Source organism: Myxocyprinus asiaticus, chromosome 35, assembly GCF_019703515.2.
Source record: "Myxocyprinus asiaticus isolate MX2 ecotype Aquarium Trade chromosome 35, UBuf_Myxa_2, whole genome shotgun sequence".
Taxonomy (NCBI): domain Eukaryota; kingdom Metazoa; phylum Chordata; class Actinopteri; order Cypriniformes; family Catostomidae; genus Myxocyprinus; species Myxocyprinus asiaticus.
This window is the reverse complement of record NC_059378.1, coordinates 37,273,082-37,300,596: the sequence shown is the minus strand read 5'-3', so window position 1 is coordinate 37,300,596 and position 27,515 is coordinate 37,273,082. Positions and strand designations below refer to the sequence as shown.

The window sequence follows — 27,515 nt, the reverse complement described above, 5'->3', positions numbered from 1 at the left end:
CCTTAAGAAATTAATTGTAATTTTTTAAATATATGTATAAAATCATGAGCATTCACATAAGATGGAGACTCCAGTCATATTAGTAATCTTATAAAAGCTGTTATATTCTACATGGAGAGGGTCCCTTCATATGGGGGCTGCCATGTTGAGATCACATGACCAGCTGAATACTACTCCCATGGTGTGCTTCTCATATCTGAAATTGTGCATCCTCGTTTCCTTTCCTAGCATCCTTGCTCCACTCTCGTAGGAAACAAGGAAAGGATGCAAGGAAAGGAAACGCAAGATGTATTTGAAAAATGAAATTTCCTTGCTCCCTCAATCGTCACTTTAGAGCGCCGTCTTTGAGCAGCTGCATTGCAAGCGGCATGCTTGGCTTTATGTTGTCGAAACTTGATTTAGTAATATGTTCATAATAAATTCTAATAATTCTAGATGAACTGTTGAAGTATGTGATGGTTCATTAATTATGGTTTATTTCAACTGCAAATGTGAAACATGAATTAAAACGGTTGTGCCAATGTCAGGTGTTTCAAAAAAAAAAAAAAAAAAAAAAAAAACGTATTTCCCATAGGATGTGCTTCCTCGCTCAAGCGTCCTTCCATTCTCAGTCCTTGCCGCCCTGCTGTACATTTAGAGAATTGATACGTCCTTCACGGTGGCGGACTTTGATCGGTTTTCGGGTCACTGGCTCAAGGATGGAGGAGAGAGGAAAAGAGGATGCACAGTTAAAGAAATGAGAAGCACCAATGGATTAAATCAATCATGGCTGACTGTGAATAATGAATTTCTACAATGGCATCGGTAACTGAAAACTATTGCATCCATGCCACTAAGTGTCAGTGTAAGTCCAAGAGACATGCATAAAAAATTACTGAGTGCACATTTAAATTACGTCTGCATTCAAAGTCAAGACGCTCTTTCTCCGGAACACACGGTGGCAGCAGAATTTATGTATCCTAAAGTTCAGCCATAGGCTTGTTTATGAATCTTACTATGGCGAAGAGTTAGCTCATGAATATATATGTATTTATGCTGACTTTAGCTGGTCACGTACGCCTACGCAAGTTCATTAATATTCATGAGATAAGCCTTCGCTGAAGGTTCATTCTCCAGATCACAAATGCCAACGTTTGCTTTTCAGCAAATCAGTCATGCGCACTGGCCGAACGTAACGTTACGTAATTAATATTCATGAGAAATGCCTTCACCGTAGTACGGCTTGGTGGGAGGGATTTGGGACACTGGGAACATGGCGGCTGTCTTGGAAAATGAATTGGACGTAGACAACGAAGATTATTATTCTCTGCTCAATGTCAGCAAAGAGGTAAGAAAGCTCAGGTGTTTCTATGAGGTTCGTGATGCCTTTGCATGCGTGAATCATGCAGAGCGTTAAAAGAAACGTGCCATTTCTCATATTAGTTTACACTCTCTCTCATAAGATGCTCATATAACTGTTACCGCATCCTATACTATATGTGCCGGGTGCATTGGGCTTATCCTTATGTTACTGACGTTTCATGCTTGGACAACCTGCCAGATTGCATATATTCTTATTCGTCTTGATGACTGAACTTTTGTTCCTCCTGGCAGTATTTGACAGCTTTCGAGTTGCGGTTATACAGAATCAGCCGCTTGAAGTATTATTTATATATCACATCATAGATGTCATATCAGTACCACTTCAGAACGGCTTATACAATTTATAATGGCAAAATACTTTTTCTCTGTATACCCTGTGTAAACCGATACCTCTACAGTCGGCCCCTCTAATAATAATAATAATAATAATAATTAAAAATAAGTTCCTATTTGTACTATGTATAGCTATTTTGAAACTATTCAAAAGATGTTTACTACAACAACATTCTCGCTGTTGTGCTCGACCGATATGCCTTAGACTGTAACAGAAATGTTCAGGTGGTCTTTCATGCAAAAGCGCGCCAATGCACTGCAGTTGTACCTGTCCAGCCAATCAGTCGTCGTTGAGCCAATATATTTAAAGTAGGTATAGCCAAAGTCTTTCTAGCAAGTCAGTCCACTGTCGGACATCTTTGGAACGCTCTTGGGAGGCTATTTCCAGTCATGCCAGTGCAGCTCCTATCTCCTTGAATGGGGGAACACCGCAATCTCAAAACCAGTTGGTCAAGATTATGATCAAAGAACATATTTCAAATCAGCAATAAAACTGTATAATATTGGAATCATAAATTTTGCTTCTTTACCTCATATTACGTTAAAACACACAATTTTCCCAGCTTGTATAGCTAATGCGCATGCGCATGCGCATTTGCCAGTTGATTGACAGGCGATGTCTGTATCTAAAAGGTGATTGGGTCTTACCTGTAAGGTGGGACTTCCTTTCTACATCCGTTGACCGTTGGGTGCTAGAGTTTCTTGGTTGGGCATTCCAGTTTCACTCAATCATTTAAATAGAAGTGGCCCATCTCTGCTAAATAGTCTCTGGTTTAGCTGCAGGCCGGAGACCTCCAAATGAGGGCGGAGTTACTCCAAAATGGGGCGGGGATTGCGCAAACTCCAAAAGGGTTAAGGTAAGGTTAGGAGCTCCCTATATCTTTAATGGCGAATTGGAGCTCATGCCCCTTTTTGGAGCAATGCCTGCAGCTAAACCCTTCTCATTCATTTCGATATTCAAATTCTGTTTAGACGAGGCGAGGCCCAGTAAAATTCCACTGTGCCCCAAGTAGGGCTGGGTATCGCCTGGCACCTCATGCTACGTATTGCAAAACACATGTCACGATTCGATATATTGCGATACATCAGGATATCATAATTTAATTTGTTTGGAATCAACAACTGGCTGATGATCTGAATGTGTTTTACTGTACATTTGAAAAGCCCAGTCTCACACCCCACACCCACTCTGACCTTCACTCACACAAACATCAACATCAACCACCCTCCTCCCCCCTCCTGCTACTCAACCTGCACTTAAGATATGTGAAGAGGATATGTGTGAGGTCTTCTGGAAACAAAAGACAAGGAAAGTACTGTGCCCAGACGATGTTTCACCCACTTGTCTGAAATCCTGTGCTGACCATCTGGCCCCCATCTTCACACAGATCTTCAACAGATCACTGGAGCAGTGTGAAGTTCCCTGCTGCTTCAAATGCTCCACCATCATCCCTGTCCCAAAGAAGCCCAAAATCACAGGATTTAATGACTACAGACCTGTCGCTCTGACATCTGTGGTCAAGAAGTCATTTGAGAGACTGGTGTTGGCCCACCTGAAGGACATCACTGGACTCTTTCTGGATCCCCTTCAATTCGCTTATTGACAGGTCTGTGGATGATGCAGTCAACATGGGATTGCATCATATCCTGCAACATCTGGACAGACCAGGGACATATGCAAGGATCCTTTTTGTGGACTTCAGTTTGGCTTTCAACACCATCATTCCAGCTATTCTCCAGACTAAATTAAACCAACTCTGTGTTCCCATGTCTATCTGTCAGTGGATTACCAGCTTTCTGACAGATAGGCAGCAGTTAGTGAGACTGGGGAAATTCACTTCCAGCACCTGTACGATCAGCACTGGTGCCTCCCAGGGATGTGTGCTCTCCCCACTACTCTTCTCCCTGTACACAAATGACTGCATCGCCAAGGACCACTCTGTCAAGCTCCTGAAGTTTGCAGACGATACTACTGTCATTGGCATCATCCAGGATGATGATGAGTCTGCATACAGAAGGGAGGTTGAACAGCTGGCTGTCTGGTGCAGTCAAAACAACCTGGAGCTGAACATGCTAAAAACAGTGGAGATGATAGTGGACTTTAGGAGGAACACTCCAACACTGACCCTGCTCAACATTCTGAACAGCACTATGGCAGCAGTGGAGTCATTCAGGTTCCTGGGCTCTACCATCTCACAGGACCTGAAGTGGGAGACCCACATTGACTCCATTGTGAAAAAGGCCCAGCAGAGGTTGTTTGTCCTACGCCAGTTGAGGAAGTTCAATTTGCCACTGGTGCTGCTGATACAGTTCTACTCAGCAGTCATTGAGTCTGTCCTCTGCTTTTCAATAACTGTCTGGTTTGGTTCAAATCGGACATCAGAAGACTGAAAAGGACAGTTCGGACTGCTGAGCGGATTACTGGTTGCCCCCTGCCCTCCCTTCAAGAACTGTACACTTCCAGAGTGAGGAAAATGGCTGCAAAAATCACCCTGCACCCCACTCACCAAGCCCACTACCTCCCCTTTGAACTGTTGCCTTCTGGCCAGCACTACAGAGCACTGAGATCTGTATATTATATATACTTATTTGTTGTTGTATTGTTTGTGCACTGGAAGCTTCTGTCACCGACAAATTCCTTGTATGTGTAAGCATTCATGGCAATAAAGCTCATTCTGATCTTCTGAGTCTGTTATCATGATAATGCTTCTGGAGGATACTTTTTTTGAAAGGTAATTTCGAGAAACTTCAGTTAGTGCTGTCATGTTAATACGTTTTTTTCTTTTTTTTTTTTTAGAATTGCTTTGTAGCCCATAGTTACATATTACACAATATAAAGACAATGTAAAAGTGCATGCGCCCGGGCACCCCTAAACAATAAGGGTACACTTGTTTTACTTTATGGGGGCTTGTGCCCCAGTACTTCTAAAATACTAGAGATGCCCCTGTTCAAAACATAATGAGGATCCTGAGATTAAGTCTGTCTGTATGATGATCCACAGGCCACTCAAGAAGAGCTAAAGTCCTCCTATAGGCGACTGTGCATGCTGTACCACCCTGACAAGCACAGAGACCCTGAGTTAAAGAAGCAGGCAGAACAACTCTTCACTTATGTACACCAGGCATATGAGGGTAATCATAACTGTGATACCATTCACTTTGTAGATTAGATCAAAACTTGATTGGAAATGTGTTTTGAGATGGGTTCTTCAATTTCTCTTTGATTTAATGTTCACCTTTCAAAATGGAGTTGCAGAGGAAACATTTGTTTAAGGGTGAAGTGTGTAATTTTTTGATGTTAAAATATGTTCTCTGATCTACAAGCTACCAGTATTTGTATTTACAGATTAATCGGTGCCAATAGTTGCTTTTATGGAATCGGTTATTGGTAAAAATGCATGCAGATTATGGAGCCTCTTAGAGGACAGAGCAGGAATTTATTTTCTGACATACCTTTTACGTGCCCTCGCAATAAGTTTTGTGTTCCCTCACAGTAGTTTGTGTGCCCTCGCAATAAGTTTTACATGCCCTTGCAATAGTTTTTACCATGGTTTTACTATAGTAACCATATTTTAACCTTGATATTCGTAAAGCCATAGTAATAATAAGGGAAAATGAAAACTATGGTAATAAAAATCATAATTTTGTGGTGATTATGGTATTATGTGTAGTAAAACCAGTCATACCATGGTATTTGTAGTAAAAATAGTAACCACAAAAATTACCATGGATAATCCATAGTAAAAACACAGTCACTATATGGATACAGTATACTGTAAACAAACACGGTTACTTACTTTATATAGTTACTACAATATAACTATAGTAAAACCAAGGTTTCCGCCAAAAAAATAAAACATGGTTAGCCTAAAACAGTCATGATTACTACAATATTTCTATAGAAAAACTATTTCTGCCAAAAACTATGGTTACTACAGTCTACAATATTACTATAGTAAAACCATAGTTAAACTATGGTATTTGTATAGTAAAACCATAATAACCACGAAATTACAGACTGTGTTATCACTATGGTTTTACTATGAATATCATGGTTAAAATATGATTACTGTTGTAAAGCTAGTAAATAATACTGTAGTATATTTATTGAGTGGGAACGCAAAACTATTGCGAGGGCAAGCAAAACTTATTGCGAGGGAACGCAAATTATTGTGAGGTAACGCAAAACTTATTGTGAGGGCACGCAGAACTATTTCATAAAAATAAAAAAATCCCGCCCTATCCTTTAAGGGGCTCCATACTCTGTGGCCAGCGCTGGAGGATTCAATAGTTAGAACGGGTTGGTTCTACAGGTTAACCGCGTCATCTAGAGGTGAAATAAAAACAATCACTGACACCTTGTGGGGATTCGCTGTATCTAAATCTTTCATCATTGACCAATTTATCCATATTTGTATTCGGGGCATTTTTGTTATTTTTGTTAAGATAATCATGTGTTCTTAATTGAAACAAAGGGCATACAAAGATAAAAGTTTTTATACGGAAATGTCAGCACATACATTGTGTCTTGAACTTCATATCTTGTGAACAATAATAAACCTTATTTCTCTTTAAACCTCATCTTATAAATGCCAGGCTTATTTAACTGGCATCCCACAGGCCAAATCCAGCCCCCTTGAAATTTTCAGTGGCCTGTTTGAGTTTGTCAGTTGTCTTAGGGGCTGTTCACACCGAGCACGTTTTGTGTCTGTCCGTGCTGTTTTTCAATATTTGTTTTAGTTTATTTATTCATTTATTTATTTTATTTTTTGTCTCAAGTTTCCTTTTTTTTTTCCAGAATTTCTTTCTAGTTTGAAATATTTCTCATGATTAAAAAAATAAAGCTGTACATAGATGTTTTATTTATATAATGACCAAATAGTATAGGCCTATAACACCATATCTGTAGACAGAAGCTTTTCGATAACAAAATATTCTGGCTTTGCCTGCTTGCCCAAAGCTTTTTTTATCAGGCCCACCCTTCGATGAAGTTGAATAGCCCTGATATAGCTTAATTTGGTAAATACTTAAATAAAGAGCATTGTAACAGAGCATTGTCTTTGTCATTTCAAAATAAGAGTCCCGGTGTGTTTCGGGCTTGTTAATAGTTAAAAGTCCAGTGTTATGCACCAAATTTTCATTATTTTTTTATTTTTTTTATCTGGTTATTATTGGGATTTTGGTTGAACAATAAACTTCATCTGGGATTTTATTCATTTTGGACTACTGTATGTCTGTGCCCATAATAGTAAGAAAAGCCTAAAAGCCATTCTTATAAATCAATACAAAAATAAAATTAAAAAAACTATCGCCGATTGATTGGTTATCTGCCTTTTCCATCACCTAAGTTATCGTTATCGGCAAAATCCCCTATTGGTTGACCTCTGCTCCTATCCCAACTTCTATCTTTATGTATAGACAACTATAAGTAGTTATTCCCAGGTTGATTCCCCAAGAAGGTCTAAACACTGCGATGCTATCAAAATATTGCTCATTTATTTGAGCATCCCGACCAGTCCAACATAGCAACACTGGCTCAACCAATGGCATAAATTTGGGGTAGGACTGTCTGTTTTGTTCGACTAGTTGCAGACAGGCTGTGTTTAGGAAAACAGTATTTTTCCCAGCAATTTCGCTTGACTCTAGTAGTGCATAAATTACACACTTTACCTTTAATTTCATATCCCAATAAGACTTTTCACTTTTACCCAGAGTAATTTTATGCATGTGACCTGTACTCTTAATTTGATTTACGTGGCCTCTGCTTAGTTCTTAGTGACCCACAGTCCCGAGCCATATATGACATATTTGGAAAGAAAGGCCTGGAGGTGGAAGGCTGGGAGGTTAGTTTCGATTCTCAGCATTGACGACTTTCAATATCACTAATATTTGAATTAATGCGTGTTGTTGCAATACATGGAATACTAATAAAATGGCTGCTTGCTTGATATTTTAAGGTGGTGGAGAGGAAAAGAACCCCTGCGGAGATCAGAGAGGAATACGAGCGTTTGCAAAGGGAGAGAGATGAGAGGAGGCTTCAGCAGAGAACAAACCCTAAGGTGTGCAATCCAGACCTCACCGCATATAAAGACCACAATTACAGCTAGAGAGCAAGATTGCTTTTGTTTTTCCAGACACAATATGTCAATTTTTAGTACTGATTCTAAAATTAGAGGCCAAATACATGGTCAGACATCATCGTTCAAATTGTTGCTTGTCATTTCTTGCTGAAGTTAAATCAGATATTCGAAGACAGCGTTTTCCTTCTTGCTTGTATCCAATTTTCACATTGTCATTTATCGAGGAAGTTTGTAACACCTTGATTCATGTTACAAGATTGGTCTGGGCAGGGGTTTACTAATGATTTTTCTGTTGTCATTTAGGGCACAATAAGTGTGGGTATAGATGCATCAGACCTCTTTGACAGATATGAGGAGGACTTCGAGGATGTACCAGGAGGAGGTTTTCCCCACATTGAGATCAACAGGATGCACATTTCCCAATCCATTGAGGTCAATATGGATAATTGAGCATTACATGATGGTCTCTCAGCTGTCCAGCTTAACCAGCATGCAATTCCCATGATGATTTATGCTGGTTTGGTGCTGGTCTAGCTTCTGGATCAGCATAGCCATGTTGTTCACAGCAAAACTTGATGAAGCTGGTCAGCCAGTATGGTTTTTCTGGTAATTCTGGTTAACCAAGGTAGTTTTGCTGGTTAAGCTAATCAAAAAGCCTTGTTGAAAACTAGCGATCTGCTGGATTTTTAGAAAAGCTGACATAACTATTGCCCATGTAGTTAATAGTCATGCTTGTTTATATTTGACAGGCACCTCTAACCAATTCAGATACTGCTGTGCTGTCCGGCTCTTTGTCCACGCATAATGGCAATGGGGGAGGAAATATAAATCTGTGTGTGCGACGCGTGACTTCAGCAAGGGGCTGGGGAGAGGTGAGACTCTTTCCAACACACCTACAGTTTTCACAGATTGCTCAGTGGTTCTAATGTTCTTTGTTTTTCTTAATGTGTCTAAAGCTGGAGTTTGGTGCAGGGGACATTAGAGGCCCTCTCTTTGGGATGAAAGTATTCCGTAACGTAACTGCACGCTGGTAAGTGTCCCGGGGCATGTATAAACAACCCTTTACAGACACATTGGAAAAAAGAATTGTAGCTTAAGCGTAATGGAACTGAAAACTGACAAATATATAAAAGGAACAGTTCACCCAAAAATGAAAATTCTCTCATCATTTACTCACCCTCATGCCATCCCAGTTGTGTATGACTGACTTTTTTTTGCAGAACACAAATTAAGATTTTTCATAACATATCTCAGCTCAGTAGATCCATACAATGCAAGTGAATGGTGCCCAAAGCTTTGAAGCTCCAAAAAGCACATAAAGGCAGCATGAACATGAATCTATAAGACTCAAGTGGTTTAATCTGTCTTCTGAAGCAATCAAATCTGTTTTGGGAGAGAACAGACCAAAATATAATTCCTTTCTCACTATAAATCAGCAGTCTCCCTGGCGATCATGATTTCAAGATCGATTACACTTCCTAACGCTCTGCACATGTGTCAGAAACTGCAGATGTCAAGATTTGTAGTGAAAATTGAGTTACATTTTGGTCTGTTCTCACCCAAAACCGATTGGATCGCTTCAGAAGACATAGATTTAACCACTGGAGTCGTATGGATTTACTTTTATGCTGTCTTTATGTGCTTTTTGGAGCTTTAAAGTTTTGGTCACCATTCACTTGCATTGTATGGACCTACAGAGCTGAGATATTCTTCTAGAAATCTTTGTTTGAGTTCTGCAGAAGAAAGAAAATCATACACATCTGGGATGGCATGAGGGTGAGTAAATGATGAGAGAATTTTCATTTTTGCATGAACTATCCCTTTAAGCAAACTGGGAGGTCTTCACATATGAGACTTCAGATGCTATAGTATGTGAATGTGTTTATTTTATTGTAAAAATTGTAATCATTTTAATTACATTTTAGCTTTTTTCTAATGTTTAAAAGTGTTTAAAATTGAATTTTGATGTCATGGAATTGCATAATTATATTTATGTATCATTATTTATCATCATCATTATATATTAAATTATTTAATCGCATGAAATTATTTTGCGAGCTGCCAATGAAATTGCATGTGAGCTACACATTTTAACACAAAATATTTACAGGGTAAAATAGAATTTCACATCAAACATTTGTGTTTTGTTAAAAGTACTATGTTATAAACAAACAAACAAAAAAACATTAGGTTTATGGGGAAAGCTTTGCGTGGGTGTCCCCAAACCCCTGCATAGGTGCTGTAAGAGCCTGTTTGTACATTTCTTCAATATTTACAATATTTGTTGAAGTTTAAATATGCCATAATACATGATTGCCCCTTAAAATATTAGAATATTCACACGTTTATTACATATTTTGTATACATTTGTTATTTATATGCATAATTTGTACTATTTACAAGTATTTACATTGAGTTTTACCTTGATATGTTTAACAAGTGCTAAAATGGTACTGTCTCTTTAAGAATAGCAGCAGTTCAGCGAGTATCTCACAGAAGATCAACAACTGATCGTAAAGAATAGAAAGGATATTAAAAGAGACATTATTCAATGAGAATGGATTGTGTGGATCTCATATTTGGACATAAAAAACTAGCCAGTGGCTAATAACAGACATTTTTTATTCGCATTGTAGAAGGCTGATAAAGTCATAAATGTTTTTCCCTAGCCCTCAAAAATGGAAAATATCCCCTATTACCAACTGTTCAGACTAAACGTGTTGTTGCACTATAAAAATGCTAGACACAGGGCAACAAATAGAACAAAACGCAGGTGTTTCAAGATGCACTTTTAAAAGTTAACGTTCTTAGCTTAACACAGCATCTAAAAACTTGCTGCTCATGTGCGAGACTCAAATAAAACAGGAAGATGTGGTGCAACGGTCATACGTCTAGAACATTGAAAAGACAACCAAAAAAACGTAATCAGTGTGAACAGAAAATACATGCTTTATCCTTCATACTGTTCCAGTAGTCCAAAATGAATTTTGTGTTTTGTAGCTTTGTAACTGCCCAATGTGGATTGCAGTTCTCCTCACGTGGTGTGCGACCCAGTGCCACTACCATGATGGCTCGGAACCTGGACCAGAACACTATGGGCTACCTGCAGTGGCGCTGGGGAAGTCAGTCCGCCATGACCACCAGTATCGTCAGGGACACCAAAACCAGCCACTTCACCCTAGCCCTGCAGGTGAGGCCCACACAGGAAAATTATCCAGGGATGGGGAGTTTGATAGTGGCAATTGTTATACTTTTATTTAATACACAGCAAGACTGATGCGCCAATGATGTATTTGATCTGTCCCTATTCCTGTTGTTCAGCTGGGTGTCCCACATTCTTACCTGATGATGAGCTATCAGTACAAATTCCAGGATGAAGACCAGACCAAGGTCAAAGGTTCTATCAAGTAAGTGTTTTACCTATGGCCAGATCCAAATGAAATCTTCTTGGAATTGTAATTTCTACTTTATTTTCCTGGTCAAAATTGTATTGTTTAGAGAAAAAAGTCGTACCCGTGTATAAGTTGCACCAGTAGCCTGACGGAGGTTGCGGACGGCAGGTATTAAGGCACAGTCACATTTACTTTTGGACGGCAAAATTCTGCAGGTGGAGAAGGCGTGCGAGATGTTGAGTGCGTGCGGAACGAGCAAAAAACGAATTGTCAAGCAGCCTCTTTTTAATGCTGCACTTTATACTTTGTGAGATTTAAGTTAAAAAGAAACTCGCCACTAAAATAATATCCTTGTCTTAGCTGCATATGATGCACCGCCCACACAGAGGTCACTGCCAAACCAAGCACCTTCCTTTTGGTCAAATTCGTTTGTCAAAGTTCACCAAACTTGAACTCTTGAATTCTTTGCTACCGGAAGTCCATCACACAAAATTCACATTTGCATGGATTCCCATTGAGATGACTGTATTTCACCTTGTCAACTGTTAAAAACGCATCTCATGACATCTGCATTCTGTTTTATTTGTTGCGCTGCAGCTAGTCTTTTTAACACGAGAGCGCATGTGGTCTAAACTGCCGTTCACAGTATTGGTAGCTGAAAGTATTATCAAATTAGCGAAGATATTTAATAAATAAGCACACAAAGGGTTATGGATTTGTACAATGAATGCACCCTACCCCAACCTAGCTCATTTTTGTCTTTTTTTTTATGTTACAGGACTGGGTTCTTCGGCACTGTGGTTGAGTACGGTGCTGAACGGAAGATCAGTTGCCACAGCGTTCTGGCTGCCACCGTTAGCATTGGTGTACCCCAAGGAGTCTCCCTTAAAATCAGGTCAGCGCTGACTTGAGCTCAGCAAAACAACATTAACCAACTCGCTGGTGGTCTATTTATTTCATTTTCTTCTCTCTCCAGGTTGAACCGAGCCAGTCAAACCTACCTCTTCCCTATTCACCTGACCGACCAGATTTTACCTAGCGCTGTGTTTTACGCCACTGTGGGCCCACTGGCCATCTATTTAGCTGTCCAGAAACTTATTATTATGCCTTATGTACGAGCCCAGAAGGAACAGTGAGTTATTATCTGTAATTACTGCCCTGAAACTGCCCATTTTCCTGAAAGCCCTATCTTTACTCGGCCTCTGGAAAGTTCCAGTGATGAAGGGCGCTGACTGTTTTGTTGTTTACAGGGAGTTAGAGAAACAGAAGGAAGATTCTGCCTCAGATATTGCTCGAAGGAAGCAAGAGGCTGAAGCTTCTGTAAGTAACATAAATACATAGACAACAATGCCTCCCTCATGCTTACACAAACAACCATTTATCGGGGTAGACATGTTGTTTTCAAGTGTTGTTGTTTTTTGTGGTTTTTAGGTTTTGCTGATGCAAGAGGCAGTGAAGGGAATTATCAAAGTGGAGGAATCTAAAATGGGTTAGTAAAATGCAGATCTTTCTTTTGTTTGTAGTGCAAGAGATAACTCCACTGTAAGTGAAAATATAGGGTGAGACATGATTTTTTTTCCATTAGGATTTGATTGGATTGTGGGGAGATGGGAGTGAATGAAACATTGTAGGCTATGAAAGTAATATTAATATTAGTTAATATTATTTTTCCCCAGCCCTTGTGGCCATGGTTACATCAGAAGAAGCGAAAAGTTCTATTTCAGAGGCAAATTTTTTTTTTATTATTTTGAAAATTATGAAAACAAACCTTTTTCATTAGAGAAACGTGCGCTTTTGGATCATGTACAATAATACCTGGGACTTTTCTACAAAAGTAAATATCAATTTTGATTTAATGATTTTGTTGTTGGTTTTTTTGTTTAGTTTTTTTGCTTAATATCATTCATATTTTTTTGGTTCTAGGTCTTCTCATTCTAAACGCCTGGTACGGCAAATTTGTGACGGACAACAGTCAGAAGCGCGAGAGAGCAAAAGTCATCGATGTGACTGTCCCACTCCAATGCTTAGTGAAAGACTCAAAACTCATCCTTACCGAAGCATCAAAGGTTAGACACTCAAACTTCAGACAGTGCTTTACATCAATGAGAGATGCTTCAAGGAATAGTTCACCCAAAAATCTAAATGTCCTCATTTTCATATTGTTCCAAACCCATAAGTTGTTATTTGGATCATTGACAAATAAGGTTGTCAATTTTTGACTAATTTAATAAAAAAAATTCTTTTATCTGAGCTGTACAAGACTTGGTGACTTTTCCTCCATTTGCCATCTGAACATAAAAAAAAAAATGGGCTTGATTTGATAAGTCTAAGTGGTCGTAAAAAAAAAAAAAAAAAAAAGCGACACCTTTGGTATTCACGGTCAAAATTGACCAACCATTGAAAATGAATGGAAAAGACCAAAAAACAGAGCAATTTTTTTTTTTTTTATCTATCAAATACATTCAATAAGTCACAATGCAGAAAAATAACAGACAGAAAATATAGCTGCAAGCAGCGATGACGGGCCCTAGCACCATTTCCACCCGGTGGCTTTTGGATAACAATGCAAGAAGGACACATGCATTTGGCATTTGACATTATTCTAAACAATTTTGAAGCAGTTTGGGGAAATAAAAGAGGACTATTTTAAAGTCTGTTGTAAGAGCCACACTTCCTGCTGCCAGGTGGTGGCACTATGACTGTGACCCAAAATAATCACATAAATACGATTAGCCCCCAAGACTAAACATGCATCTCAATTTTGATCAAAATCACACATTGCACACAGAAGATATGAGACACTTCCTGTTTCCCATTTTTCACCATTTAATGCCTCGCCATGGCAACACCATTCGATGTATCAAAAATCTGTTCACAATTTAACATCTTCAGTGTCTTGGCATAATGTGGTGACAGTCTCATGAATCCCCTAGGAGGAGTATTTAAAAGTTCAGAGATTTAAATATTCAAAAATATCCAAATTTTCTGACTTCCTGTTGGGCGGAGCTAATAATTATAATTATGAAAGTTGTCCAGCTTGATGAGAACTATATATGTACCAATTTTGGAGACTGTAGGTGAAAATGTGGGTGCTACAGAGGCCGTCTTACACACCCATTTTAAACCTGTTAAGTGTCACTGGCTAACAGTTGGGCCGTTTGAGTGTGGCTATAAAACAAATGCGTTACTTTTTATCAAAACTTCATCAATGTTCACAAACTTGGTATCAAATTAAGGCTTAAAAACTCAACTTTCATCTTCTGCAGTCTATTTTGCAATTAGAACATTACAGTGAAAAACATTTTAAAATGTTAAAAGAGTGCATTTTTAAAATGTGCGACATGTGAGCGACAGTACTTATGTTTTTTGTTCTCTGCTTATGATCCGATCCAATGATTGAAGAAAAAACAGCATGCATTTCATTGTCAGGGTCCACTGATGAAAATGGACTCAACCATTTTATCCAAAACATTGAATATAGGAGGTAAAATTGGGAAAAAACCCCGACTGATCCTCTATTTTTATGTTATCATGTAATCAAAAATGTCTAATTTCAATAACATATTGATACTAATTCATTTTTATGCTATCAGAATCGATGTCTCCCCTATTCTGTGGACTCTTCAGCGTATTTTGAGCCCACCCACACCTTGATCTGTAATTCACAGCCAGAGCTCTCATTCAACACAGATCAGACACACCGTGGTATAACCAGATGCGCATTGGCTATTTGCCTGGATCAATCTGGCCAACAGATCTCTAGTAATGGTTTGACTGGCAGGTCATGTAGGCAATAGTGTGAGGTTTCCACGGTTACATGGTCTGGCCTTTCTTAGTTTAGAAAGCGACATCAACTACATGATCATTTGGAGCTATCCAGAGGAGGGGCTCTGACATCCAAGCTGCCTGGAGGCATACCGTCTCCCACTGCTGCTGTGTGTGCATGACTGACTGGACCCGAAAAAAAAAAAAAAAAAAAAAAAAAAAAAAATATATATATATATATATATATATATATATATATATATATATATATATATTTTTTTTTTTATGTATCTATGCAAACATATGATGCTTTGGATAAATTAATGTATTTGGTAGAAGTTCCACACAGTTTCGATGAGGAATACTCGATGTACGGGTGGGAGCGCATGATCTGCCCAGGCACTCCGAGCAGCTGACGGGCTAAAGGATTACACACCGGTGCTCATCTAATGTTCATTCATGAGCACACCTGAGCGTTTTATTACTTTATTGCATCATCTAGTGACATAAACCAACTCTTGTATAATTTATGGCAGAAAAAATATAATATGTTTGTTGAAAATGAAAATAGTTACTGGCTCCAACTACTAACAGCACTTACATTGTAACCAGTTATTTTATAAGTTATTATAATATTTCTAATCTTGTAAACATCTTATATAATGTTGTGCAATAAAATGTTGTTGTTTGAGAGGTGTTTCTAACATTAGTTTTGTTTAGATCCCAAATTTTATATTAGGGGTGGGTGAAATGACCAAAATTTTATATCACGATGTAAGTAATTTTATATCACGATATATTTCACGATATAGTTAAATTTTGTTTCTGAAAAATCAATAAAGTTGTATTAGATATTAAGCCGTAATTAGATATTATGTCGCAATATGTCATTTTAAGTATTCCAATCAATAAATTAATTATTTATAAATGAAAACTACTTATATAATTTTCTCTTTAATTGCAAGTTGACAAACATAGTTAAACTAAACAAAAATGCCACATTTCAGTCTGATGATGTGCACTAAAATTATTTTTATTTGTATTATTATACTTTATTAACATTATTAACTTTCCTCAAGAAACTTAACATCTTCTCAAAGCAATGCTACAACGAAAATAACATATACAGTACTGTGTAAAAGTTTTAGGCACTTGTGAAAAATGTTGCATAGTGAGGATGTCTTCAAAAATGATGACATAAATAGTTTTCATTTATCACTTAATATCATACAGAGTCCAGTAAACATAAAAAAGCTAAATCAATATTCAGTGTGACAACCTTTGCCTTTAAAACAGCACCAGTTCTCCTAGGTACACCTGGACACAGTTTTTCTTGGTTGTTGGCAGATAGGATGTTCCAAGCTTCTCTAGGATGGTCTCAATTGCTTCTGTCTCTTTATGTAATCTCAGACTGACACTATGTTCAGTGGAGGGCTTTGTGGGGGCCATGACATCTGTTGCAGGGCTCCCTGTTCTTCTAATCTAATCTTTTCTATTTGCAAAAGTAATGTATGGGAGTCTAATATTTGTATTTCCTATTGATACACTAAAGCTGAAGATATAAATAACCATCTTAAGACAAATGCTTTTGTGAAACATCTTATGTGCCTAAGACTTTTGTACAGTACTGTACATACAGAATTATCCATAAATAAACACTCAATTAGGCTCTTAGTGTTTTTAGTAATCTATATAAGGAAAATACGGTATGGATGGTTTGTTTTCTGATAACAAACAAGGGACTAGGATGACTTCAATACTCGCACGCACTTGCGTGTTTCAGATTGTGCGTTCGTGCAACACTCGCACAAAACACAGCTGCACGTGTTTGGATGGGAGGTGTGTTTGGAGCGTGGGATGAATCTCATTGAACTTGCCTTGCCGGTCGTTCAAGCAAAATTTCGTGCCTCAGAAGCAGATTCAGTGATATTGTCTTGCGTTCTAGACATGCTTTTCATCTAATGACACTGTAACAGTTAAAGGATGGGTAAGAAGGAGGCGGGAACCGGCTGAACAGTAAACATAACTTTTAATGTCATAACTGAACTTAAAACAACATAAAACAAACACACACACAGCGTGGCCGTGTATGTCTCTCTCACTCGAATTGGCGTCTCCGGCTCCCCTTTATCTCCCTCTCCCGCTGAATAGTTGACTCAGCACCCTCACAGCCCGGCCACGCCTTCCTCCTCGTCACACTCCTCCCCCGCCCGATTCAGGCTGGGGACCATCTGGACTGGCCTACGACCCTCCATCTCTGGAGGGGAGACGCAGCCCTTCCGACCGTTCCACCAGCCGATGGTCCACCCCGTCTCCTGGGAACCTGGGGAGAGACGAGGGGAGGGAGAGGGGAGAGGAAAGGGTGAGCGGGAGGCACACAGAGAGAGAGAGGAGAGAGAAAAACTTGCTCGCCGGTCCCCGGACACGCTGTCGCCTGGTCCTTAGCCATTCCTCCGACCTCTGGTGGATGACAGCTTGCTCTTCCATTGACAGAGAGCAGCAAGCCCTCTGACCTCTGGTGGATGGAATGGCTCCTCCCCTTCTCGGCGGATGGCAGCAGTTCTTCCGACTCTCGGCGGCCGGCAGCGACCCTTCCCTCCCCAGGCAGATGGCCATGGCTGCTCCTCTGGCGGACAGCAGCAGCGAGGATTCTGTGACAGTGCATCCCTCCTTCTTCCTGGGTTTTGGCACCAATGTAACAGGTAAAGGATGGGCAAGGAGGAGGCAGGAACCGGCTGAACAGTAAACAGATCTTTTAATGTCATAACTGAACTTAAAACAACATAAAACAAACATAAACACACACAGCGCAGCCACGTATGTCTCTCTCGAGCTGGTGTCTCCGGCTCCCCTCTATCTCCCTCTCCCACTGATTATTTGACTCAGCGCCAGCCGTGCACCCTCACAGCCCGGCCACGCCCTCCTCCTCATCACAAACATGTGCAGCTGTCAGTGAAAAACCATGTGTCTCATCATTTCTCTCAGTCTCACATGAAGCCCTGACCACTGATAGACACGCACGCATGGATATTTACATTCTGAATATCGACATACACAATGTACAAACCTTGCGAATCATAGTTTTCTGTTCGGTATCACGTTTTATAAAGCCAAACCAATTCCACACCATGGAAGATGCACTTTTTCCTTCATAATCTCATTTTCTCATTCAATTGAATTTGAGGAATGTGCAATTGCACCGCCTCACTCCATTTATCCGACAGAGTGCGTACGTGTTATGTGCTGTACACATTTCTCGTGTGGCAATTTTGTGTTACGGCGGTAGGGACGATAATCCAAAATGTATACCGGTAGGCAAATTTCTACTGATTTATCATGTCTATCGGTATATATCACCCAACCCTACATTATATCTTACTGTTCCACCTTTATGGCTTTTTATGAAGAAAAAAAATGCCTATAGTCCTGAAGAGTAGAAAAGTAGTGGGGAGAGTACACATCCCTGGGGGGCACCAGTGCTGATTGTACATGTGCTGGAGGTGAATTTCCCCACTCTCACTAGCTGCTGCCTGTCTGTCAGAAGGCTGTTGATCCACTGACAGATACAAAGGTTAATTTAGTCCATAGGAGAGCGGGGTTGATGGTGTTAAAAGCCGAATTGAAGTCAAAAAATAGTATCTTTGCATAAGTTCCTGGTCTGTCTAGATGTTGATGTAATGCAGTCTCATATTGACTGCATCATCCACAGACCTGTTTGCTCGATAGGCAAACTGCAGGGGATCCAGAAAGGGTTCAGTGATGTCCTTCAGGTGGGCCAACACCAGTCTCTCAAATTACTTCATGACCACAGACGTCAGAGCAACGGGTAGACATGAAGTCCTGTGATTTGGGTTTCTTTGGGACAGGGATGATGATGGAGCATTTGAAGCAGCAAGGAACTTCACACTGCTCCAGTGATCTGTTGAAGATCTGTGTGAAGATGGGGGCCAGCTGGTCAGCACATGATTTTAGACAAGTGGGTGAAACACCGTCTGGGCCCTGTGCTTTTCTTGTTTTCTGTTTCTGGAATACCCAGCACACATCCTCTTCACCGATCTTAAGTGCAGGTTGCAGGAGAGGTGAGGAGGGGGTTGCAAGAGGTGTAAATGTTTGTGTGGTGTAAAGGTCAGAGCGGGTGTGGGGTGTGAGACTGGGCTTTTCAAATCTACAGTTAAACACATTTAGGTCATCAGTCAATTGTTGATTCCCTACAATGTTGGGGGATGGTGTCTTGTAGTTGGTAAAGTCTTTCAGGCCTCTCCACACTGATGCAGGTTTGTTAGCTGAAAACTGGTTTTTCAGCGTTTCAGAATAGCTTCTTTTAGCCACTCTGATCTCCTTTGTCAGTCTGTTTTTGGCCTGATTATACAAGATTTTATCCCCACTTCTGTAAGCATCCTTTTTGGTCTGACGAAGCTGCCTGAGTTTTCATGTAACTATGGTTTGTCATTGTTGTATGTAAATAAGTCCTAGTAGGAATGCACATATCCTCACCGAAACTGATATATGATGTCACAGTAACTATGAGCTCTTCCAGGGCTGAGGCTGCAGCCTCAAAAACACTCCAATCAGTGCATTCAAAGCAGGCTTGTAGTTCCAGCTCTGCTTCATTGGTACATCTCTTTGCAGTCCTTACTACAGGTTTCGCTGATTTTAGTTTCTGCCTGTAGATCGGAAGAAGATGAACCAGACAGTGATTAGAGAGTCCCAAAGCTGCTTGAGGGACGGAGCAATATGCATTCTTTATTGTTGTATAGCAATGATCTAGTGTATTTCTGTTTCTGGTGGGGCATGTAATGTGCTGCCTGTATTTTGGCAGTTCATGTGTTTGATTTGCCTTGTTAAAATCTCCAAGAATAGTAATAAGAGAGTCTGGGTGTTGTTGCTCCGTGACTGTGAGCTGATCAGCAAGCTGTTGCAGCGCTGCACTCACACACACATGTGGACGAATATAAACACACACAAGAATAAATGAGGAAAACTCCTGCAGCGTGTAGAAAGGCTTACAGTTTATGAAGAGCGCCTCTAAATAAGGACAGCACATCTTCTTCAGCATTGTTACATCTGTACACAATTAAGATATAAAATATCTCTTTACAATTTTACATCAGCAGTGTCTTGACATTATTCTAAAGAATTTTGAAACAATTCATGTAAACACACAAGGGCTATTTCAAAGTCTGTTAAAAGTGCCATACGTCCTGCAGCCAGTTGGTGGTGCTATGACGGTGACCCATAATAGCCACATCAATGTGATCGGCCTCCATTACATTCATTCTCAGAAAAGCATTCTGAGATGCTATTCTTCTCACCACATTTGTACAGAGCGGTTATCTGAGTTACCATAGACTTTGTCAGTTTGAACCAGTCTGGCCATTCTCTGATGACCTCTCTCATCAACAAGGCATTTTCATTCACAGAACTGCCACTCACTGGATGTTTTTTGTTTTTGGCACCATTCTGAGTAAATTCTAGAGACTGTTGTGCATGAAAATCCCAGGATGATCAGCAGTTACAGAAATACTCAAACCAACCCATCTGGCACCAACAGTCATCCATGCGATTATCTAATCAGCCAACTGTGTGGCAGCAGTGCAGTGCATAACATCGTGAAGATGTGGGTCAGGATTTTCAGTTAATTTTCACATCAACCATCAGAAAGGGGAAAAAATATGATCTCAGTGATTTGGACCGTGGCATGAAAGCTCCCCAGACATGCCCATGTGTCAACTTTTTCCCCAAGCCTAATGGCCGAAAACTCTTATGTGTGTGCAAAATATCATAAAAATTCAAGCATGCAAAGTACCACAAAAACATGTGAATATACATAAAAAGGAATAAGGACATTTAATGCATTGCCATGGCAACACTATTTAAGATATCAAGAATCATTTCAGAATTTTAAATCTGCACTGTCTTGACATTATTCTTAAAAATTTTGAAGCAATTCAAGTAAACTTAAGAGGGATATTTCAAAGTCTGTTAAAAGTGCCACACTTCCTTCTGCCAGTTGGTGGCGCTACGACCATGACCCACAATAGCCACATCAATGTGATCAGCCCACAAGGCCAAACATTTGTCTCAATTTTGATGTAAAACACGATGCACGCAGAAGATATGAGACACTTCCTTTTTCCCAATTTTTTACGTTAATTTATCACGTCGCCATGGTAATATTGTTCGATATATAAAAAATCCATTTGCAATTTAGCATCATCAATGTCTTGGCATGATGTCGCCCACATTTGGTACCTGTAACATGAAATCCCTAGGAGGAGTATTTCAAATTCCAGAACATGTGTTTTTCAAACAATCCAAAATGGCCGACTTCCTGTTGAGCAGAGCTTATGACTGTTTGCGCAAAAGTTGTCCGGCTTGATGAGATCTATAGGTGTACAAAGTTTGGTGACGGTAGTTCAAAAGGGATGTGCTACAGAGCCCCCCACCCGAACATGACCATCTTCTAGGTGGCACTCAAGAGCCCCCCCTGCATGCCCTAATGGCCGACGACTCTGATGTGTGTGCAAACTTTCAAGAGTTTTCACATGTAAAGTACCCCAAAAGTACCGAAAACCTTGAAAATAATAATAATAATAATTCTAAGAAGAACAATAGGGCCTCTGCACTTTTAGTGCTTGGGCCTTAATAATAATAATCCTTAGAAGAACAATAAGGCCTCTGCACTTTCAGTGTGTGGGCCCTAATAATAATAATCCTTAGAAGAATAATAAGGCCTCTGCACTTTCAGTGCTTGGGCCCTAATAATCCTTAGAAGAACAATAGGGTCTCCGCACTTTCAGTGCTTGGTCCAAAACATACACACCCCCTCACGCACAAACACACTTACATACAAAAATGAACTGGTGAGACTATATCAGCACTTTGGTTCAACTTTTAATTGTGCTTTATAAATAAAGTTGATTTGACTTTACAACACGGAGATTTGTTTTTTACATTTGTCAAAAAATCAGTCACAATGCTAAACACACACTCAGAAATGAAGGGGTGAGACGATAACACACTCACAATGCAGAACACACACACACGCACGCATACCAGGGCATCAGTAAGTAGAGCACTACAGCCATCTTTTGGTCATTGTTGGCATTACAAGTCATCTGTTGTTTTCCAGCTGATGACAGCAATCTGACACACACACACACACACACACACACACGTTTGCAAAATATCTATTTTTTTTTACTATAGACAGTTTGAAATTGCAAAATGTTTACTCTGATTCTTCTGTTTTATACTCTAATTTAATTCTCAGAATTTTGCAGTTCATTTCTGCTTCTAGATGTTCATTCTCTTGGCATCATTATGCATTTACAATTTTTATGTTTGAAATAAATTATTTGTAGAAAAATTTTTATTCTGTCTTCTCTGCAAGCAAAATTACATTAACTGCAAAAACTGACACTTCAAATGCTAAACTTTAACAAATAATAGTTTGATAATGTCTAAATATACTGTATATCCAAATGCATATCTTGTGATAAAATATAAAATTAGGTTACAACAAGCCATCAGACTACACAGTAGGTGGCTACAGCCATTTACTGGCTGTTACTGGCATGACATGATTTTCAAGTCATGTTATTTATATTTTGTTCCCCAGATGGCAGCAATCTGCTTTCAATTTAAGGGTACGTTTACACGACAACGATGTACTAAAAACGGAAAAGTTTTTCCCCGTTCACACGGATCTGCGAAAACGACTAAAAACGCTGTATTATGCATGCCAGGCCAGTAGTTGGTGATGTCACTTTGTAAAGAAACACTACGCGCCTGCGCACACAAGCATTCTTGCACAGAGCGGTGAATACAAACAATGAAGATGGCGAAAGCATCAAGCAATTTTGTCTGGACGGACGATGAGGTTGCTTTATTACTACAATTACTTTGCTGGAGAAGCGTCAATAAACTCAAAATCTTGAGCAGCACAAACACAGTCCTGTAGTCAGCCATTGTAGTTTTGAATGTCTTGCGCGCTGTTTTGAAGTACTCGCGTGCATGCCTATAGACTGAACACGTAATACGCGTGCGCATAGCGTCATCGTTTTCACAAATTTTTGTATGTTTACACGGAGACAATAACGGCATCGTTTTCAAAAACTTGCACTTTGAAACCTGTTTTCTAAAGTTTGCGTTTTCAGGACCCAAAACGCCGTTGTCGTGTAAAAGAACAGCCAAAACGCATAAAAAGTTTTCCGTTTTAAGTTGAAAACGTTGTTGTGTAAATGGCCCCTTAGTCATTATTTTTTATTATTTTTTTATTATTATTTTTTTATTTGCTGTAATGTAAATGTAAATTATATAAGTTTACATGTTAATAAGATCAAAATAGCATAAAATCCCAAAATAAATGCATAATTTTATTTTTCTTACTTCAGGGAAGAAGAAACGTTATCATTATCATCATAAGAAAAAAAAAAAACTAAAAATAGGTCTTACCCTTGAATACTAAAGTGAGGTGCCATTTTTCAATACCATTGGAGGGTTAAGCAGGCTCTGTGTCACAGCATGTCATTAACACTGCGTGTATGAATGATCGGTCCTGCAATGACCAGGATTCAGGAACATTTGCCATTACATGAAAGTGAAACCAGAGTGTTTAACGTTCACTATCAAAGTTTAAGATAAGTTTATACATTGTTTATATTTGTGAGTTTGGCACGAGCCTTTGCAGACGGCAAGCACATCAGAGCACTTGAGAAGCGCTTAATCTTCACTCACAATTCATGAGCTGCTCTGGGTGACGTCCGCGCCTCCACGGTGTGGGTCAGTGAGACACTCAGAGTTCAACAGAATGAGACACACAAATGCGCCATTCATGGCATTTTATATATTTGCTTAAAGCTCCCTTATTTGGACATTAAAAATGTGTTTGGAATTTGAAATAACTGCGATCAGACGATTATTTAATAATCACGACCTATCTTTAAAAAAATCCAGTTTAAAACACGATTCAAGTTTATAGAAATGTAAACCTTTGTGTCCATGTTGGTTTCGCAATTTTTGGAAAAACATGAATAGTATTTTCCACCCAACAAATTTATTTAATGACTTAAAAAATCTCGTGGTGTAACCATCAAGTAAAAGGTATTAACACTTATATTGTTTTCCGGTCAAAACTGACTGATGAACTTTTTTTTCTGAAAAAATGTATGTCATCCAGTTGGAATAAAATTCCTTGACTTTGTTCACACAGGGATTCTGAACAAACACATTTTTTAGATAATTTTCATAAAATTTCATGAAACTCTCTAAACTCTTAGCAGATGTTTCCCATTAAAGGTGCTGTAAGCGGTTTTAGCCGTTGTACTTCCACGAGACTGAGCTGTTGAATTAGCCACGCCCCCTCTTTCCAAAACCCTGCACTCCAAATATACCAAATGAGCTTTATTGAGAGCAGAATCGGTTGTTAAAAACAACAGCAGCATAATAGCGCCCTCAACTGATACCTGTTATGACAACATGGGATAAAAATGGCATTATGCCTCAAGAATATGCTGCAATTACAAAACTATGAGAACGGCCCGCAGACACATTTTTGTTTACAAAGTTAGAGCTGTCACAGAGACTGTGAGATATTTCAGGACACTTATTTCATTAATATCTTTTAGGGAGTAGGACATTTTTTTGCATACCTTTCCATGAAAAAAAATCACTTACAGCACCTTTAACTGTCTCCATCTCTTTTTAATCAGGCTGGTTTGCCAGGGTTTTATGACCCATGTGTTGGAGAGGAAAAGAGTCTAAAGCTTCTCTATCAGTTCAGAGGAGCGATGCACCAAGTCCTGTCCGGAGACACAGAGCCTCTTAAGATACCTAAACAATGTGAGTACTGCAGTAGCAAGGCTATATATATATGTTAAAGCTGATGTAAAGAAAGGCATATCATACTGTTTTGCTTTTCTCTTTTCATGTGAATCAGCTCATAGAATAGATTCAGAGACATAGGAGTCTCCGACACAGCACAAGAACGAAGGACAGATGAAATCAATGGACATCCGGAGATAGACAGAACAAATAAAGGGACAGTCAGACATCAAGTGATGCAAAGGGCTGCTCCTTTTTTTTTTTATGTTGTCACCTGTGTATCACCTTTTTGTTGTCTGGTTATCTGAAATCCCTTTGCCAATCTCACATCAAACATGGTCCTTTGAAGTTTTAAGTGAGACTTCCAATAGATGTGAGTCTTCCTGTATGTTCTGTGATATCAGGAGAAGGTCAGATGTCATATCACTCCATCCGTCTATCCCAGTCAATGTTAATCCTACATGCAAAGACAGTATATTAGACCTGATGATATAAAAGGAAAACAATGCCAGTAAATGCTCCTCAAACAAAACCGTACTTGACAACAGCTCCAGTCTGGTTCAAACCGTAATGGAACACAGTACAACCTGCGCTTTTAATAGCCATTGCTATTGATCTCAAAATTTTGATTGATAAGTGTATATGGATGTTTTTGCTTCTTTGTATACTGGGTTGAAGAACGGCACATCGTGCTCACACTGCCTTCAAAATTGTAGCTAATTCTCAATAACACAAAACAAAACAATTTGTTATAGAGCAGTCTGTTCCGACTAGAGGACCATAATCTCATTCTTCCCCCGATTAGTGTGACAAAAAAAGTTTACTCTATTGTCAAGCCATATCAAAGATACATGCAATCAGACACTGTCCCACTGGTCAGTTGTATTTACTCGTTTGTTGTCACAATTTAAATGTAAAATACATAATTAACCGAAAGGTGTCACAGATTCCACGTCCACTGAATGGCAAAAACAGAAAGCCTGTTGTTTTTAGTTGTTCTGTACGTTTTCCTTGAACATTTCTGTTGCTCATTTCATGTGAAATGTCAGCAGCATTGCAGAGATTGATCTAGAGTGAAAAAGCTTAAATGCCTTTTGGATAATTTCTTGGTTCGTGTGGCATTTATTGATATTTGAATGAGGTTTGAACCAAAAGTGATGTAAGTGTAGGGCAGTGCAATGTTCAGAACAATTAACATTTATTTAAACATCAGTTATTTCAAATGGTCTTTTTGTTTTTTGTAGTAACCCACTGAAATATAAATGTATTTGTTGTATCATTTAATTGTGCCATGCCCTCTTTTGTCCCACATTTATATTTTATTTCACCGTCATTGTGAATTTGTCGATTGGTAGGCAATGCCTATGTTATTTGCATTATCTGTACTGGATGTGTTTATTTGTGACTGTCTTTAAAGTAGGACAGTACCTCATTCTTGCGATGGGCTTTAAAGGAATGTTCCGGGTTCAATACAAGATAAGCTCAATCGAAAGAATTTAAGAGGTATAACCACAAGACAAAGGATGAGTGTAAACATGACTTTAGTGTGATAACGTCACTTACTAACCTTTTCTGTGTAAAGTTATAGCCAATTTTACAACTTTCTTACCATGACAATGTAATGTCAACAAACCCTAAAAAAAATAAAACGACTGTAAAAATGACAATTTAAACAACTTTACAGCTCAAATAATACACAAGTTTTAATAGAAGACTTAATGCAAGTGTTTTTATAAAATTATAAGCTTCACATTTCTGTTTTTAAACCATCCAAAAATTGCCTACGTTCACTTTTGTTGTCCCAATTCACTTCCATTGTAAGTGTCTCACTGTAACCCAGATTTTTGCTTTTTTTAAAGAAAAGGAGGAACAAGTCTAAATTAATTTTTGTGGTAATCATCATTATGCCACAAATACTGTCAATTTATCTTAACTTGTATTGAACCCGGAACATTCCTTTGAGGGGGAAAAAAGTGTTCAATAGCAAGAAAAATTCAGTGTTGCCTCATCCACATTAGAACAGTATGTTCCTCCACTGAAAACGACAACTTTTGAAAACGCTCTCCATTAACCCCATAATTTGGAAATCAATGACGTTAAGAAATTGAAAACATTAATTTCGCTACATTTACACCTCATATCCAAAAAAATGCATTACTGTAACTTTGCTACGTTTACGCTCTCAGCCACACTAGAACGGCATTTTTCTTCACCGAAAACAGCGACTCTAAAAAAAAAAAAAAATGCTCTCCATTACTGCATACTTCGGAAAACAAAGGTGTTAGGAAATTGAAAACATATGCTATGTTTACGCCTCCCATTCATACTAGAATGGTATTTTTCTTCCCCGAAAACAGTGACTTTCGTAAACGCTATCCATTACAGCATACCTTGGAAAATGATGATGATGACATTAGGAAATTAAAAATGCATTACTGTAATATTGCTATTTACCTGCTGGACAAGTTGACTGACAGTATTGTCATGTATACACAGTCTGAGGGTTTAAAATCATTTACTCTTAATGGCTCTTTTACTAGGTCATGACATCATTTTGTTGTGATTTAAAAATAAATTCTGGTTTGTCATCCAGTAGTTATTCATCTCGCACGTCTCCTGATGTTTTTAATATAGGTCGTGTTCATGTAAATGGTTTGTTTAAACCAGAATTTGCAACTCTTATCTGATGCTAAACCTTACAAATGTATTGAAGTATGTTGTCAACCAGAAAAGTAATTTAAACAATAAAAAGTGAAGA

At 38.9% G+C, this 27,515-nt stretch overlaps 1 protein-coding gene across 1 annotated transcript; it reads left to right on the top strand.

Annotated features, from left to right (window-relative positions):
- The first annotated feature begins 1,232 nt into the window (after positions 1-1,232).
- LOC127426085 (dnaJ homolog subfamily C member 11-like) lies at positions 1,233-27,515 on the top strand. Its single transcript, XM_051672598.1, has 16 exons — positions 1,233-1,327; positions 4,698-4,827; positions 7,465-7,538; positions 7,653-7,754; positions 8,079-8,207; positions 8,525-8,647; positions 8,732-8,805; positions 10,776-10,965; positions 11,097-11,182; positions 11,946-12,062; positions 12,144-12,299; positions 12,418-12,487; positions 12,599-12,656; positions 13,091-13,233; positions 24,646-24,775; positions 24,873-27,515. The coding sequence occupies exons 1-16, from the start codon at positions 1,253-1,255 to the stop codon at positions 24,896-24,898; spliced, it is 1,683 nt and encodes a 560-aa protein (XP_051528558.1). The 5' UTR covers positions 1,233-1,252; the 3' UTR covers positions 24,899-27,515.